We start from the raw sequence: 17833 nt of genomic DNA on the forward strand, positions 1-17833 counted from the left end.
TTGGTGGATGTTTGACATAATAATAATAATAATAAAATGTGGGATTTCGTGGCCGTGGGAACTATAATTAAAGGCAAGAAGGGCTTGGACGAGATGGAAGCAAGTAGCTATGGACGATATCGAATGTTTCCTGATTTCCCTTGACGGCCCAGTCAATGAACTCGGTGGGCTTATCTACGATGTGGTATTTTTTATGAACCAAAAAGAAAGCTCTTTCTAGAAGCAATTATATTTTGCCGCTCCAGCAGTTTCAGTTAATAAAATTGGTAGACCATAGATGCACAGCGCACCGATCTTCCTGTTCCCCTTTTCAAAAATGTGTGCACTAACTTCGTGGTTCCGAACTTATTGGCACTTTATCAACCCAATTATCCCTCTCTCACCTGAAGAATTTGGATAATAATACCTTCCAAGGCCAAAGGCGGCCAATGCTGAAATATTAACCACCAAAAATATTAACTCAAAAGTTTATTTTTACAAATTCGCAACCACAAAAAAACTCACGGCACCCTCAAGCCCCCGCCTAGCACCCACACTAACCTCCATTTTGACGATCTGCGCCGTCATACCGCAGTCGAGGTTGACGAACACGGCGCAGTCTCCGGTGCCAGAGTCGCTGACGTCGTCACAGACGATGTAGGAACGAGCGTACAGCCGCGTGTGGATGCCGTGGTTGACCATGTTGATGTTGGCGTAGCCCATCTGCGGGACAGAAGACGGGGAAGGGTTAGAGGGATTGTCATGATGGCAAAATACGTACCAGAGTTAGGACGTTAGGTGGATCATAGTGGCAAAATATGTAAAGGGTTTGTAATAGATAGGGACGAAAAGGAGCCCGCCAATTATGGACTTACAGGCCTGTGATTGGTCGATTGGAGCATGCTTCGTTTAGGGACTTTGAGCCAGATCAATTCTCTTCAATATTTTTCAAATGAGAAGAAAAATCGTTACCGCAACGTGGCGCTGGATAAATTATCTTTCAGCCTTTTCCATACGAAAAAAACCTCCCCAACTCGACGCTCCGACTTCCCAGCGATTCGACGACCGCATTATTACTGAACCCATATGCCACTCGACTCTCCAACAAAAACCCTCTCCCCGGCCACTTCCCCGTCGCTCTGTGACCATTTCTCGTCGCTCTGTGACCAGTTCTCGTCCACTTCCGTGCTGTTTTACTTTCCCCACAAGTCTGAGAATGAACCCACTGATAGGTACCCAGCGGCCTACCGGCTGGTTTGATGCTATGGGAGCGTGAACGAACAACACGTGCCGTGACTCCCAACACCTGCTGTTGGACTGGACGAAAAACGCCCCCGGCACTGGAGCGGGTAGCTGAGAATACACCATGAACCGGTGTAACTTGGGTTGTAACTTGTGGTGTAACTTGGAGGGTAACTTTGGGTTGTAAGTTGCCTTTACTGGTGTGGTCTGGGAGTTAGTTTGATTGATGTTGAAGTCAGTTATGATCGATGTATGGGAATCGTAGGTTTTTGTTGCATGTGGACGAGACATTTTACGATGTAACTGAGAAATGTGTGAGCAGCCAGATGTAAGGGTTCTATGTTTTTCGAACGTGCACACTGGTATGACATTAAGGTGGCCTTGGAGAATTGGCTGCGCAACTTCATGCATTTGGTAACGTCACTAATATCCGGGTGTGTTTGATTACGAGATTGACGGAACGGAACGGAACATTAGATAAAAATGGGTTATAATCGACAATGTCTAGCTTTGTTCTTGGACTCTGTCATGATCTGACCAAGATTCAAGAAACTATCCATACTTTTGCCTACAATCATAAGCCCTAAATCATGAAAATAAAATAAAAAGTTCGACAGATTTAGACCGTAGCTGCATCTCTGATTATAACCTTACCCAACTCAAATCCGTTCTATTTTCTTCCATCCACCCTCTCCCCTCCCTACCCCACCCCATCCACCATTCCACCATCCCCTCTCCGTTCGATCATTAGTGCCATCCGGGCTCTCCACCGACTCTCCAGCGCCTGTTCGATTACCGGCTGACCCAGTGTTCCTGTTTCCGAGCCGTCTGTTCTCAGTTCGGTGTCGGCAGCGCCCGCCGGGTAGACCGACTAGGAGCGCAGCTGGCAGTCAGCTGTTTGGTTGAGCCAGTGGCGGCGTCAGGCGCGGAACAGGGGAGGACGGTGGGGACAGGGGGTTCATGATTGGTCGTGATGATCAGAGGCCAGTTTTACCAACAGAAAAATAGCCGGCTGCCGGAATTTTTTGCCTAAAAACTGCTTCACATACGTGGCGTAAACGATAAAGCCCTATCCGCTTGCGTGCCCATCGCGTTTACGCTCCGTATGTGAAGCAGTCTTTAGGCAAAGAATTCCGTCAGGCGGCTATTTTCCTGTTGGTTACACTGGCCTCAGGTCAAGTCAGGATGACCATGATCAGTTCGGCGATAGTGGTAACAAGTGAGGTCGGGTGGAGGAGGAGGGATGGGGTACATGGTTATTTAGAGCAGAGACGTGCCAGGCATAAATTAAGGACGTTGCTGAATCATGATTAATGATATAAGTGGAGCTTGCTGAGAGTCTTGGTTAAGGGGTCAGAGGAGAAGTTATTGGTTTGAGGCGACCACACGTATGACGGTTTGGTCATTATCTGAAGCAGAAACAGTCTCAGGAAATCGAGGCAGGATGCTGCACAATGAAAATGATCACGATCATTGCTGGCAGTGACGGTTATACGCCTCGGATGGGGGGGGGGGGTGGACGGAACTTGGTCATGATTAAAGCGTCATTTGGATGGGAGTCAGCACAGGCTGCCCTGGGGAGGGGGTCTGGGTCTCGATTAGAACCAGTATCAAAGACGAGGCGTCAGGTAAAGAATTGTAGAAAAAAGGACGGCTGGGTCATTGTTTGAAGGCTTTGTCCTTAATCTTTCCTTTATTTCTCTCAAGTCTTTCTTAGTCCCTGGTTCTTTGTTCCTTCCCTAGTCCTTTATTTGTCCTCGTTATTTGACTTTATCGTGATAAAATTGTTGTCTTCTTTATGTAACAGTGTAACAGTGCAGCAACCATTCTTACATCTTAGCATGCAATGTCCGGATCATCAGTACCTACATCTATTGGGTGCTGGCCAGTAGTAACCCTTAATTTACCGAGTGCTTGCCCAACACCCACGGGCCCCACCAGAGAGATTGCCCACCCCATATATGTAGGCCAGAACCCCACCCTGGCATGGCCTGCACCGTCTCGTGCCAGTTTGACCTCAGGGGCGTCACCGATGGCCTAGATTACATATATAGCGGTCACTTACCGCTATATATTTATTCTTGATTTATTCTTATTTCTGATTTATTCTCTATATTCTGATTTATTCTTACATGGTGTGTCGTTTCGGGAACTAGCGACCCGCGGCCGGGCGCCGCGGAGGGGTGCCCGTCATAGGGTTTTGGGGCTATTTTTTCACGTTTCGGTCTGAATCGTGAAAAGTACTGGTCGTAGCAAATATGTTCCCTGGTTTCTGAATTTTCAGCCCACGTGGAATACGATAGGACAAGAGTCATTTTCGTACAGTCAAAACTGTGCCCGCGTTTTTTGGTCAAAGTAAAAATGTTCAGCAGCTTTTAACACGTGGGCCGCCGCAAAATAGGGTACACCGGAGGACTTAAGATTCAATATCTCCTAAACCATCATAGATAGCAAATATGTTCCCTGGATCCATGTAGATCATACTTTAGAGGACACTTCAGGCCAAAAATTGTTTCTCGACAACTTACACCCAGCCCGCGTTTTTGGCTTAAATGCAATGCAACACGGCAGCCGACCTTTAGGGCTCAGTTAGCGAGTTTATTTTTTAGCGAGCACTTCGAGCATTTCAGCGTTCGATGAAATGACATATTTTTTCAGCGCAGTCGTTTCTTCATTTGCATCTAAACGCGACCTATATGATAATGTGATTGTATCGTCACACTAGAAGGTGTAATTCATGGTAATTTATAGGGCTAATTCTCGGCGCACAGCAGCAGACGGACACCGACTGACCCACCATCTAAAGGCAGTTTGGCGAAGCAGTATCGTGAATCACAGCCGCGAGATGTCCCTAGCGTAGAACACCGTCTGTTTGCCCAGTTTAAATACGTGATGTTTGCCCTCTGTCAACTCCTCAGTCATGGGGCTGGGGTCGCGGATGAATGGGCGACCGCCCGCCGCGCGGGGAGGGGGCTGCTCCCCTGACCCGGACCGCCACGGCGTGGGGACGGTCCCGCACTCGCGTGCCTCACGTCGCCGCCTCACACCGGTCAATTACGCTGGTTTTGAGGAACCGCCCATTGTGGTGGTGGATGAGCCAACGCAGACCATGCCAGAACCCCACTGAGGGGATGTCACCCGTGTCAGCTGGCCCAGACCCATGATATCCCCATACCGAAAGCGACGTTCCAAAGAGCAATATGCCTATAGTAGGTATTATTGATGTTTAATTCGAGAATGTATGCGTGTAAGTACGTACCTACATGGTGTGTTAAAGTACTCCAACTGTACAACTTTGCCCTCTCAGCTCGAGGAATAACCTTTTTTACTTTAAAGACAGATTTTTAGTGACTTCACATGCAGTTACAGCGGGGTCGAACGGACCCCTCCCGGTTTTTCGCAAATAATTTGCGCAAAAAGCGGCCGATCGCAACAAAACTTTCAGTACCCTCGAGTTAATCAATTTTACACATACCTATTCCTAACATTTAATGACCCTGACCCCAATGACCTTTGACCTGTGGTCTGATTCTCGAGACCATGTTCGACCGGAATCGCGAATTGGCATATGTCGGCTCACATTATCCGCGCAATTTCCAATATTTTTGTGGTATGGGTTTCAAGGTCACGTGAAGGTCAGGTCAAGGTCATTGACCTTTGATGACCTTGCTTCACTTTTTCGAGTTTTACATGTTTTTAGGGTAGTTTCTGGAGCTGATTTCGAATTCCCATTTGAAGATTTATGAAGTAGTTTTGGTGCCCTCGTAACATGCTACGAAGCTGTCAATGGTGGTCAACATCTGCTATGGATGGCTGGCAGGTTTCCTACTGGTTGACCTGACCTGGCCTGACCCGACGTGGCCTAAATACGTTAAGACATCATAGGTATGGGGTCAAAACTAACTTGAACTACGTGTTCAGCACCCCGCAAAATCCCTTTTTCAACCTCACTTTACGAACTTCCAGCAAGTCCCGATTTTCCCGATTTTTGGGTCATTGACCTGACCTGGAAGGTCAACCAATGACATAAGACCATAAAATTGGGTATCATCGGCTTACTCTCGTCGCGGGCAACACGCTCGTTTTTTTTCTGCGAAGCTCTAGCTTCATCAGAGGCCAAACGGCTAGGAGGGTCCAACGGACCCTCCCCCCTATACGTTAGACGCTGGCAAACACGAATACGGGCGAGCAGGGCATATTTTAAGGCACTTACTGCGTCCCATTCTGGGACGCAGCCCCCTCGCCTTGGAACGTAGCCCCTGCTGATTTGACCCACTGCGTCCCTGCCCTGTGCCGTCCGGTTCCCTGACCTGTGCCCTGCTGTGTGCCCTGACCTGTACCCTTCCCTCTAAAATGTCCTGTGCCATGCCCTGTGCCTTGCCCTGCCCTACTTTCTGCCCTCCTCAGTGCCCTAGTCTGTTCCTTGCCCTGTGCCCTTAGTCATAGCACGTGCCCTCTGCTCAACTTAAGGACGCAGTAAAAAATTGTTAAAATATGCCCTGCGGGCGAGGGTTAAAACGAAGGAGAAATATTATTACGAGCGAACGGGCCGCGCAAGCGAAGCGAAATCTTTTTAAGATAACGGAAAGATATCAGCATTTACATACCGGGCTTCTCAAAAAAGTTAGACGATTTTATAACTAACGTACGTGTATTGAAGGGTTTATCAGAGTAACAAACCATAATTGGGTATCACCTAAAAGCCTCATCAAAGACATTTCGTTTGAAGGGATTTCGATCCTCGGCAGTCGCCTTTCTGAGCCGCGCCGAGGTTATGTTCGAGATTATTCCCTTTTTGCTCGATGCACAGTTTAGCCCGGCGCAGCGCGACCTCTGCTGCAGCACGACCCATGGAAAGCTGCAGACGGCACACCGCTGACTTCACTGCACCCTTATGATCTTCGGAACTTTTTGGGTGGTTTCGGTACACCTGGGACTTGAGGTGGTCCTAAAGGAAAAAGTCCGGTGGGGTTACGTTCGGAGAATTCGCCGACCACGGACGTGTCTCGAACCTCGAGATCACGCGCTGCCCGAAGCGCTCCCACAGCCCTTCCGGTTTTCTTTAGCGGTATTGGCGTGGCACCGTCTTGCTGGAACCATTGGATCTTAAACGTTTCCGGATCTCTGCTCATCCTGATATTGCAGTACCCTCCAAAACGTCGGCAGAGCCACCCGATATCGCTGACCATTGACAGTCTGAGGCGCATCTCTCACACGAGTGGTGTTCGCCGTGAGCCTTTGATTGGATTTATGGCCGCCGCTGTGTTCCTTGCATTGCGTGAACCTATTGTTAACACTTCCTCGAGCCAGAAACTTGTCAATAATGTGGAAAATTGTGTTTCAAGATGTTGCTCTCTTTGCCCTAAAGTGTTTGCGGACCTTCCGTGGTGTCGAACCGACCGACTAAGTCTGGGAAAGAATAATTTCACGAGTTTTGCTTTTACTTCCTAAGACCACGGCTTCATTTTTTAACCCTCGCCCGCACATGGGCGGTTGCCACCCCCCCCCCCCCCCCCAGGTAGTCTTTCTGCTCTGCACTCAACATTTTTTAGAGCTAGAAGGCTGATTTTTCGTATAGCTGCTCCTCTATCCTTTCTTGATGTCCACTGAAAATTTCAAGTTTCTGTGATTTTTTGTTTCGGAGATATGACCTTGTTTGTCAGGTCATGTCATGACCCAAATGGCCAATTCTCAACATATTGCGTTTGCCATGGGCCTTATGAGCTTTTGACACCCTGATTTCGGCCTTTTTTGCCAGTCTTACCTCCCACCTATCATGGAACATGTTGTTCGACGATGTACAGGGGTCAAGGTCAGGGTGAAGGTCAACCTAGGTCATCTAAGATAATTGCGTTTTAGGCAAGCTAAATTTACCTTTTTTTACTGCATTTTTGGTAAAAGCTTCTCAGATCATGATTTCATGTAATATGGACCAAAAAACAATCGGTGCTCACATCAGTATACACACAGACACACACAGACATACAAACACATATAATTGACCTTGACCTAACTTGACCTGAAATGACCTCAGCAGCAAAATTCTGGTCGGGTAGTGTGACAAAGAGGTTCTAGCTGGCTTGGCACCAGAAAACAGCATCATCATCGGTATTTGATAAGCAGCACACTTGATATCCAACGGTGACCCAAAACAGCAACATTTTTTAGTTTGACCTGACCTGGAAGGTCAATGACTGACCTGAGAAGGTAAAACTGGGTATCATTGGATTCGTCTCTTCCCAAAGAATCTTTTTGGTCTTTACCGCTAAGCTCTATCTCCAACAGGAACGAAATGGCGCGGGGGGGGTGGCAACCCCCCCCCCCCCATGTGCGTTCTAGGATGGGAAAATGGCATGTGCGGGCGAGGGTTAAGCTCAAATCATGGTGTCATATAAATCCGATATAAATGTATGAAAAATTCTCCGTTTCTCCACGTGCATTGATTTTGCTTTAACCCTCGCCCGCACATGCCATTTTCCCATCCTAGAACGCACATGGGGGGGGGGGGGTTGCCACCACCCCCGCGCCATTTCGTTCCTGTTGGAGATAGAGCTTGGTGGTAAAGACCAAAAAGATTTTTTGGGAAGAGACAAATCCAATGATACCCAGTTTTACCTTCTCAGGTCAGCCATTGACCTTCCAGGTCAGGTCAAACTAAAAAATGTTGCTGTTTCGGGTCACCGTCGGATATCAAGTGCGCTGCTTATCATATACCGATGGCGATGCCGTTTTCTGGTGCCAAGCCAGCTAGAAGCTCTTTGTCACACTACCCGACCAGGTTTTTGCTGCTGAGGTCATTTCAGGTCAAGTTAGGTCAAGATCAATTATATGTGTTGTATGTCTATGTGTGTCTGTGTGTATACTGATGTGTGCACCGATTGTGTATGTGTCCATATCACATGAAATCATGATCTGAGAAGCTTTTACCAAAAATGCAGTCAAAAAACTTCACGAAAAATAAATTCAGTTTGCCTAAAACGCAATTATTTTAGATGACCTAGGTTGACCTTGACCTTGACCTTGACATCTGTAAATCGTCGAACAACATGTTCCATGATAGGTGGGAGGTGAGACTGGCATAAAAGGCCGAAATCAAGGTGTCAGAAGCTCACAAGGCCCATAGCCAACGCAAGATGTTGAGAATTGGTCATTTGGGTCATAACATGACCTGAAAAACAAGGTCATATCTCCGAAACCAAAAACCACAGAATCTTGAAATTTTTAGTGGACATCGAGAAAGGATAGAGGAGCAGCTATACGAAAAATCAGGCTTCTAGCTTTAAAAATGTTGAGTGCAGAGCAGAAAAAAACTACCTGGGGGGATGGCACCCCCCCCCCCCCATGTGCGGGCGAGGGTTAATGTTGTTAGGGGTCCTCTATTCGCAAAAGAAATCCATCTAACTTTTTTGAGAAGCCCGGTATAATGGCCCGGACCAGCCTGTAACGCTTTTAAGAGGCATATATTTCATGCCTCAGTAACCGTTGCAGTGGTTGGGCTGATCGACCTGCCGCCCTTTTTGTGGGAAGCCTATTTCTTCTACCCCGTAATTAATTGCTCTTAATACATCTACATATAGGTGATCGTCGTGGCACGCAGGGGCGGAGCTTCCTGTACAGTTAGTGGGGCGGCTGCCCCACCAACTTGCCATTTTGCCCCACCAATAAGTGTTTTGACCCACCAACTTAAGCTGATTTGCAGGACTTTGTTGCTTTTCAAATCAATCATTGAGGAGCTTTGGAATGTCTGTGTTATGGAAAATGTTACATTTGCCACGACAGGAATTGATTCAGTGTTCATTTTATTCAACTTGACAATCGGACAGTGTAGGTTTGATGCCTTTTCGCCCCACCAACTTTCCCGGAAAAGCTCCACCCATGGCGGCACGTGTCACGCGAAAGCTGTTTGGTTGAAGTAGCACTTTTGAAAAACCTAAACCTTTCTAGTAGAGGTTTTAGGCAATGGGTCTACAGTGCAGGGATATTTCTATCTTGCACTCCTCTGAGAGCTAGAGCTTTGCAGAAAAACGAGCTTGTTTCCCGTCACGAGAGGAAGCCGATGACACCCAATTTTAAGGTCCTAGGTCATCAATTGACCTTCTAGGTCAGGTCAATGACCCAGAAGTCGGGAAAATCGGGACCGGTTAGAAAGTCGTTAAGTGTGGCTGCTATGGGGTTTCCCGGGGTGTCGATCCCGAATATCGTGTTAGTTTTGATCACAGATGATGTCATTGAGCATTTAGACCAGGTCGGGTCGGGTCAGGTCAGGTCAACCAGTAGGGGTCGTGACGGGTATTCGTAATACGTGTCAACCACCTCTGACAGCTTTGTAACATGTTACGAAGGCACCAACACTACTTCGTAAATGTTCGAATGGTTGCTAAATTTGAATTCAGCTCCAAAAACTAGCCTAGAAACATGAAAAACTCGAAAAAGTGGATTGAGTTCACCAAAGGTCAATGACCTGACCTGACCTTCAGGTGACCTTGACATCAACCTAAATGCATGGGAGCAACATCAAATCACATGTTTGAGCGTTTGAAACCACAAAAAGCGCAAACGTGCGGCTAATGCGAGCCGACATACGCCGAATCGCGATTCCGGCCAAACATGGTCTCGGGAAGTAGGTCACAGGTCAAAGGTCATTTGGGTCAAGGTCATGAAATTTTCGGGGTAGGTGTTAAATTGACATATGCGAGGGACTGAAAGTGCCGTCGCGATCGCCGCTTTTAACGCGAGTTATTCGCGAAAAACCTCCGGGGATTGCAACCATATCCCCGGAGGTTTTTCGCGAATATAGTCCCCCCCCCCACCTGTGCCGGCGAGGGTTAAGCAGTCGAAAAAAGCACTTTTGGACAATTGACATGTGATGGAGACATGGAAGAGCAGTAAAACAGCTCCAATGCGTCCAGTTTTACAATAGGCAATCGATTGGGATGCAACATGAGTTTTACCGGTCAGGTCATGAGCTCGACCTTAAAACATGTTCATCTTGGGAGGTCAAATTACACACCATTCTACACTATTGGACGAGAGAGACATGATGCTAGCCGAGCTGATTGTTTTTAATGCCTATGTAGTATGTACCCACAACAATGACAACAATGCACCGCTGGGCTACGCTTCGCTTGCGTTCCAGGACCGTAGTGACGTCACAGGAAGGGACGCGGGCGGACCGCTGATGACCCGCCCGCTGTCAAAGGGCGGGCTGGGTTTGACGGGCGCACAATAGCGGCCGCGCGCGTCAGTTTCTGGAAGCGGTAGCGAGGGCACGGACATTCACACGTGGGCCGGAAGGGTTGGACGCTTTAACCCTCTCGCAGCCCTCCCGCTGTTTCTGCTACTGAGAAGGGAAATAAGTGACGGTAATCACACAGCCTTTAAACCTTTCTGACGTTTCGTACGTGTTGTCAACAATGCCAGTCCGCTAGATGATTGCGCGAACACTAAGGTAGCCTGACTGTTAGCTTGAAACGCCGGGCTGCCAGGTAAACATAACGGTACGGTCCCATGACATTCTTCCCTCCACGTGTACGGTCTGGAGCCTTTACGCGTTAGATCGATGCGTGTTTTTATCGATACAGGACCTCCATCGATCTTGGAATTTGCGATCTGAATGGTGGGTTGGAGAAAGCTTAGTGGTTTCGAGCCCTGACTGCCGTTTCGGAGTCGGAGCCAGAGTCACTAAAAATTTTATATTAGCCGTTTTCACGACGGGCATCTGGTGAATACACTTAATTTGACCAAATCTGTACCAAATCTCTTTTACAACAAACATATTTAAATTATGAATTCATTTAAGTGTTTTAGTCGATGATAATGTCTGATAGTATGACAAAGAAGGCATATAAGTAATTAGTCACTAGCTATAGCTACGAAGAAACACACTGAACCTATAATTTGACCAAATCTGTACCATATCTGACCAAATGTGTACCAAATGGGGGGGGCCGGGGCGCGGGTTAAACGTAAATATAGGATTAGATGCCAGCTAAAACCATATATATGCTCATTTTTTGCATAAGGTGAATAGCATCCGAGAAAAACGCACGTGAAATTTCGCTAAATCGATTTAAGGCTGAAACAGACTCTTTCCGCATTCAGGAAATAGTGTGCGAGAGCCTATTGAAATGCATTAAAATTCTGCCCGCATCAATCGCATGCGGAGAAGCGTGCGATTGATGCGAGCGTGCTCCCAATAGGCTCTCGCATGCGATTTCCTGACTGCGGAAAGAGTCTGTTTAGTGTTTCAGGTTTAGACTTGTCATGGAAACGTAGTGAATTTCTCGAGACCATGCTGGGCGGGAATCGCGATTCGACGTACATATATCGGTTAGCATTATCTGCGTGTTTCCACTCTGTTTGAAGTTGTAAAGGCTCAGACATGTGAAATGTTGGTTCCATGCATTATAGTGGGCATCAAGGTCAAGTGAAGGTCAGATCAAAGTCATTGACCTTTGATGACCTTGGTTCACTTTTGCGAGTGTTACATGTTTTTAGGGAAGTTTTTGAAGCTAATATCGAATTCATCACCCATCTGAACATTTACTAAGAACTTATGGTGCCTTTGTAACATGTTACGAAGCTGTCAGTGGTGGTTGACACCTACTATCAATACCCGACAGGACTCGTCCACTGGTTGGTAGCCTGACCTGACCCGACCTGACCCTACCTGATCTAATTGCATGGGGGCATCATATATGATCCAAAATTAACATGACATCGTGGTCAGCACCCCGGAAAAACCTATCACAACCTCACTTTACGAAGTTCTAACAAGGTATGATATTCCCGACCTTTGGGTCATTGACCTGACCTGGAAGGTCAGCCAATAGCCTGGGACCTTAAAACTAGGTGTCATCGGCTTCCTCTCGTCACGGGTAGCTTGCCCGTTTCATCCGCGAAGCTCTAGCTCGATCAAGGGACAAACGGCAAGGGTCCAACGGACCATATACGTTCGCGGCTGGTAAAACACCAATACGGGCCAGGATTAAGCATGACTTGTTGCGCATGGCGTAAAAAAACCACGGCACGATTGTTACTCAGCTGGTGCACCAGTTTCTTAAACTGATGATCCCACTGGATCCCACTGAACCTCTTTGACGAGGAGCTGGACATCAGTGGGATTCTGAATAAGTGGATACAGTTAGTGGGTATTTTAGTTATACTGTTAACGACTTAGCATTTTTTTATGAAACAAGTGAGAAAAGGTAGTTACGTCAAAAGAAAATTTTCCTAGAAACTGTACCAAGGTTTAAAAAATGTTGACTGTTCTAAGCGATAGATCTGAAAGAAACTGTCTTCTAAACTGGCTTCTAAAAACCGTCAACGTGCCTTTCTCCGAATTTTATTTTCTTAGTGCAACAATTAAGGTTTACATGCCCTTGGCGTAGCATTGTAAAAACAATTAAGCAAGCAATATGCATACTCGTAGGTTCGAAATACAAAATGTACCAAATTATTACCAGATTGATCCTTTGACATCTGAAAAGATTGCTACCGATTGACATCTCCAATATTTGGTCTGCAACTCTTTCAGTTAGTAGCATTTGTCGAAACGTCGACTGACGTTTGGTTGTGGGGACGTTCATCACTGATTGGAACGAACAGTGATCGGTGACTCTTGTACCCACTTCATCGCCATGTTTTATTGACTCAGTGCCAGGAATAGCCTCTTTGACTCCTGGCATAGATAGAGGATGGCCACTATGATAAAATTAAGCACGTTGGAATAATCATGGAACGGAAACACCTATTGCAACCTCTTTCGTGTATTGGCCTCCTAACATTCCTAGGACTGCACAGGACGTTTAACATTGTCACACATGAGGTCGGGTAGGTAAAGACACATAATATGCATGTACGGAGTAAACTCGCTATCCTGACACACAGACAAAAAATGGACCCGCCAATCGTCACACAAACGCTGCAGCGTTGCTCTGTCGGCCTCGCCTGTGCGACACATTTCACGAACAGAGCGGATAAGTTGCATGAACTGCCTCCTAACATTCCTAGGACAGCATATGACGTTTAACACTCTGCAGCATCAAACTATGTGGTGAATATTTGTATCTTTCAGCATCTTTCCGTAGCTGCATGTTCGCTTTTTCCACCAGCTGCTGATTGAAATGATGAAAAAATGCATCAGTGTCACACACGAGGTCGGGTAGGTGAAAACACATAATATGCATATACGGAGTAAAATCGCTATCCTGACACACAGATAAAAAATGGACCCGCCAATCGTCACACAAACGCTGCAGCGTTGCTCTGTCGGCCTCGCCTGTGCGACACATTTCACGAACAGAGCGGATAAGTCGCATGAACTGCCTCCCACATTCCTCAACTGGCAGTCCCATGTTAAGCTGGTCCAAGAGCAGTTCGCGGTCCTTCAGGTTTAGTCTCGTGGAAACAAGCATATTTTCTGTAATTTTGACCTTGCGCTTCAGAATGACTTCCATCTTGGTCTCAAGATCTGCCAAACGCCCTTCTTTGGCAAGCTGAACCTTAATTTTCAAAAACAAGCGATCGAAAACTCTCAGAATCAAGTGCATCTCGTCAGCAATAACGCGACGGATAGGGATCTGCGTCAGCAAGGGAGGTCCCTTCATGCCTTGGCGGTAGGATGCCTTTTTCCTGGCCATTTTGCTCTGACTGCCCAGAGCAGCCATGGTGTCAATCGAGCGCTCCTCTCCTCTTTCCAGATGTTTTTTGGTTCGATGAACGGTACAGTATGGACAGGGAAAGTCGCTCAAACCGCCTGCCAGGCCCAACACCATCCATATAAATTTCAGGTCGGCGCCGAGATAAAACTGAACGGGTACACCGTTGATGTCCTTAATAGCCTGCATCTCAGCATCAATCTGCCTCAGGGCAGCCACCAGGTCTGGGGTCTCGGCGTCCTCAGCTCCCTTGACGCAGGCTAAAACAGTGGCTGAGCGTTTGGCTGGAAGGGGACGGATAAGCTCAACAGTCAGGTTAACAAAGCCAACTTTCCGGCATTGAGTGCCATCTCCACTTATCTTGAACCAAAGTTTTCCGGGAGCGTTCTCTCCGGCTCCACGGGTTCCACCCAGTATTCGCTTGCATGCTGTGAGCAAAGGTATCTGGGAGGAGTTTGCACTTCGATCGTGAAGATGCCCTTGACGTTCGGCGTCAGCCCGTAATTCTTTGTCTCGTTTGATCAATTTTGTGCGCCCGGGCATACCATGACAACGTAAATTGCCGTACTGATGAAATGATACGCCAGATTTGACGACATGACGTAAAACTTTTGTTGGGGATTCAGAATTGCTTGGCTTGGTCAAGCTAGCCTTTTTTAGACGCTTTCTCTCTCCTCTTTTGCCAACAGACTCTGACCTGACTTTAGTGGCGTTCAGTCGGTTCTGAAGCACGCGCTTCTCAGTTTTCAATTTTGCAACACGTTTCTGCAAATGGCGGTTTTCGATCAGCACGTTGTTCCAAAAGTGTACTACGTTACTCACACTCCACGAGAAATCAGGGGTATTTTCCACCATTTGAGAACGTTTCCAGCCACCGCACTTTTTCCACGACCACAAACGTTTTCGCCGATAAGCAGAAAGTGATTCGATCTCCGTCTTTGTCGGCTTCAGCTTTACATTATGCTGTTTTCCTATCATGCTAACTAGTTCATCACAGTTTTTTGAGACTACATCATGAAATGATATATTGAAATGCATGGTGGCTTCTAATATACCTAACAATGGCCAGTTACAATGTCACGGGTATGTACATATATGCAAATCACACGACATGCTCAAACACTTAATTCAACGCAAAACATCCAGAAAATGCGCCAAGATAACAATTTTTGACCAACCATTTACCTAAAATCGCCTCACACAACTCCAACGAAAACTCCCCGTTCAACCTGTCTCAGATGCTCCACGAACACATTTCTCTCTGGTGAACCTGACTCGCAGTTTCATTAGCTGTCCCCACACACGGGGTTTCACCTGGAATGTGCCATGGGCAACACGATTGTAATCTTTCTGGTTTATGTGCTGCTCGAACCAGCCTGTACCAAGATAGGGAACGAGACGTTCCTCGTCAGATTTGTGCCAGCCGTACTTTTCCTTTTTCATGCGCCGCATGAGGCCATCGATGCAGGAAGCATGGAAGAAGACCACCTCGAACTGAACTTTGAATTGCTCCTCTTTGAAACTTCTTAACTTCTCTCGAATAATCTGCTGAAGTTGCCGGCGATGGAAGTCGCGGCAGTGGTGATTGCAGACATCGGTGCCCGCAGCTATTGCCTGAGGCACGAACCCTGGCGAAATGAAACAATGACGGTCATTAGATGATAGTTATTATAAGTCAAAATATCAACCGTGTAAATCCGTAAATGCAGCTTGACGTTGGTGGATCAATAGCTTTTGACCAAGGTATTTATAGCCCACTGACGGACATAAATCGTTAACACGCAATAAGCCAATATTCAGATGTAATACAATTCGCTGTTATACATGCAATTGCATATTTATTTTCATGCCTTGATGCACGCTGAAATACATGATTTACACTACATGATTTTCAGTAGCATTACTGTAAAATTACATATATAAAAATCAAAATGTCTGTACGTATGTATGTAACGCGTCAGTCACGCTTGGCGGGCTGTTGCGAGGTGACGGTGCGGGCTACGGGGTTGAAATTTTGGGCGCAAGTCGGACGCGTGCATCTGTTTGTCGTATTAAATTTTGGTGGGGGTGCGCTCGCCAGTTTGCACGTGGTTGGCGCATCTTTGCGGGATTTTGGCCGCGGCCGGCGCCGAGCAGACGGCACGCGCCTTAGGCTCAGTTTCTTCGCTTGCAAAACTGGGTGAAATCAGAGCCTGACCTTTGGCAATGAATACCGGAACAGAGCACCGCCGGCCAGGAGGAGACGCCAAATTTATTCTGGCCATAACTCGGCCGCTACTGGGCCGATTTTAATGAAAATTAATTCATTACGCGCAGCTGTCCCTCTTTACGCTGCGCGTAATGCTGTCCCTCTAGTTATTCGTTGATTAGTTTCTTGATGGAACCAAGCGTGCATTCATAGAGTTCAGAAACATGTTCATTAGCATTTTCTTCTTGCGATTCAAGGGCAATGTCATGTATGAAGCAAGAGTACATGGGTATTTGGCAAATGTGTTAACGAATTCCGCACACAGTCGTGTATTTTACCCATCGATGCGAGAACCACCATGTGTTTGAAAATGCTATTGAAAATGTTGGTATTTTGAATTGTCCAGCGCATAGGTTGTGAACATGCAATTCATGTGTCCAAAAATTAAATTTTAGGCTTATTGTAGTTGAACAAACAATAGGATAAATCGTTATTCAAAAGAGTTAGCGAGAAGTCACACTTTTGCAACAAACAGTAAAGACATAAGGTGCACGACATACTAACAGCCCTCGTCCTACTGCGTGGTGGGTGTTTTTATTCGACAAAACTGAGTATAACTCGAGGGCTGTGTTATCAGCCAATCGAAAATATGTAATATCAGAGACGAGCGATGTTCCACTCTTTCGATTGGGTCCGTCACTAAACAAATGGCACGCCAAGTGTGGCAACAATAAGCAAGTTTGTTTTGGAAGCAAATATAAACTTAAGTGTATTGTTGTCAATCTGGTGGAAAATGTATGCAATGATGGGTCCAGTCCATGGTGTGGAGCTGTAGGCGCCTTGGTATTATGATTTCCGAGTGACTGGTAGGTCATAGCCTTTGAGATAATTTTGGTTTTATCCAAGGCATTCAATATGTTTTGTCGAAAAAAAAACTCCGAACATGCGCATGAGACGAGGGATGTACATATTACTGTCAAATAATAATTAATTATCTACACGAATTATGCCTCCTTCGATGATTAAAATTCATGTCAATAACAAAATTCGCCAATTACTTCAAATAGTTAGCAGATGCACTTTCCACTGGTACTTACGTTGACTGGATGCTCCGTAGAACTTGCGCACTTCCATGGACGGTTGAAAGATATGGGATGAGCCGTTTGCTGTCCTTAGCTCATATCCATTCGTTTACCACTAGAAACACGTGAATTTACGACTTCATTTACCACTCAGCGTCCACCTTGAAATGGAAAGGTAGTAACAGTTCCCGTGTCATCGGCCCAGAGGCTACCCCGGAGGAGATGACGTCACAGAGGTACCCGCCATGATTGGCTCCTGTTGACGGTGGGCGGTCCGGTCCCCCCATTCCCAGAAACGACAAGCGAACCAAGATGTTATTATGAAACTGATCCCCGCAAAATGACATAGCTGAACTGATAGTGCACGATCGGGCGGTGGGAGCCAACTATGCAATTCCTAAATGCCTTTGTATGCGGGGGCTCAGCTACGTTTTCGGAATGGGGGTCCGCCAAAAAATGCACATCCTAATAGGACATAAAGCCGTGATATGTAATTAATGCATACTTAACGGTGAGTTCCAGGGCCTCCTCTAACATGTTAACTGGGGGGGGGGGGGGCGCGGCCCCCCCAGTGATGCCGCTGCCCCCCCCCCCCCCAGTGGAGCTGAAATCGCGTCACTGGGGGGCCACGCAGTTTAGCAAATCACATAGAAAAACGAGAAAATTTCACTATAAGCTTACCA

The 17833-nt window shown here is 46.7% G+C and overlaps 2 protein-coding genes across 2 annotated transcripts in view; both read right to left on the minus strand.

Annotated features, from left to right (window-relative positions):
- Positions 1-540: 540 nt before the first annotated feature.
- LOC122375848 (neutral ceramidase-like) overlaps positions 541-17833 on the minus strand; it is a gene marked incomplete at its 3' end in the record, with an annotated part of 34869 nt that continues 17576 nt past the window's right edge. Inside the window, exon 3 of the mRNA XM_043355394.1 lies at positions 541-702. Coding sequence (XP_043211329.1) covers positions 541-702 — 162 coding nt within the window. The remainder of the gene's footprint in view (positions 703-17833) is intronic.
- On the minus strand, positions 14900-17304 carry LOC122375844. Its single transcript, XM_043355388.1, has 2 exons — positions 17166-17304; positions 14900-15508 (listed from the first exon to the last, which is right to left on the minus strand). The coding sequence occupies exons 1-2, from the start codon at positions 17200-17202 to the stop codon at positions 15105-15107; spliced, it is 441 nt and encodes a 146-aa protein (XP_043211323.1). The 5' UTR covers positions 17203-17304; the 3' UTR covers positions 14900-15104.

This window comes from Amphibalanus amphitrite, unplaced genomic scaffold (assembly GCF_019059575.1).
Source record: "Amphibalanus amphitrite isolate SeventyFive unplaced genomic scaffold, NRLGWU_Aamphi_draft 001937F_arrow, whole genome shotgun sequence".
Classification (NCBI taxonomy): Eukaryota; Metazoa; Arthropoda; class Thecostraca; order Balanomorpha; family Balanidae; genus Amphibalanus; species Amphibalanus amphitrite.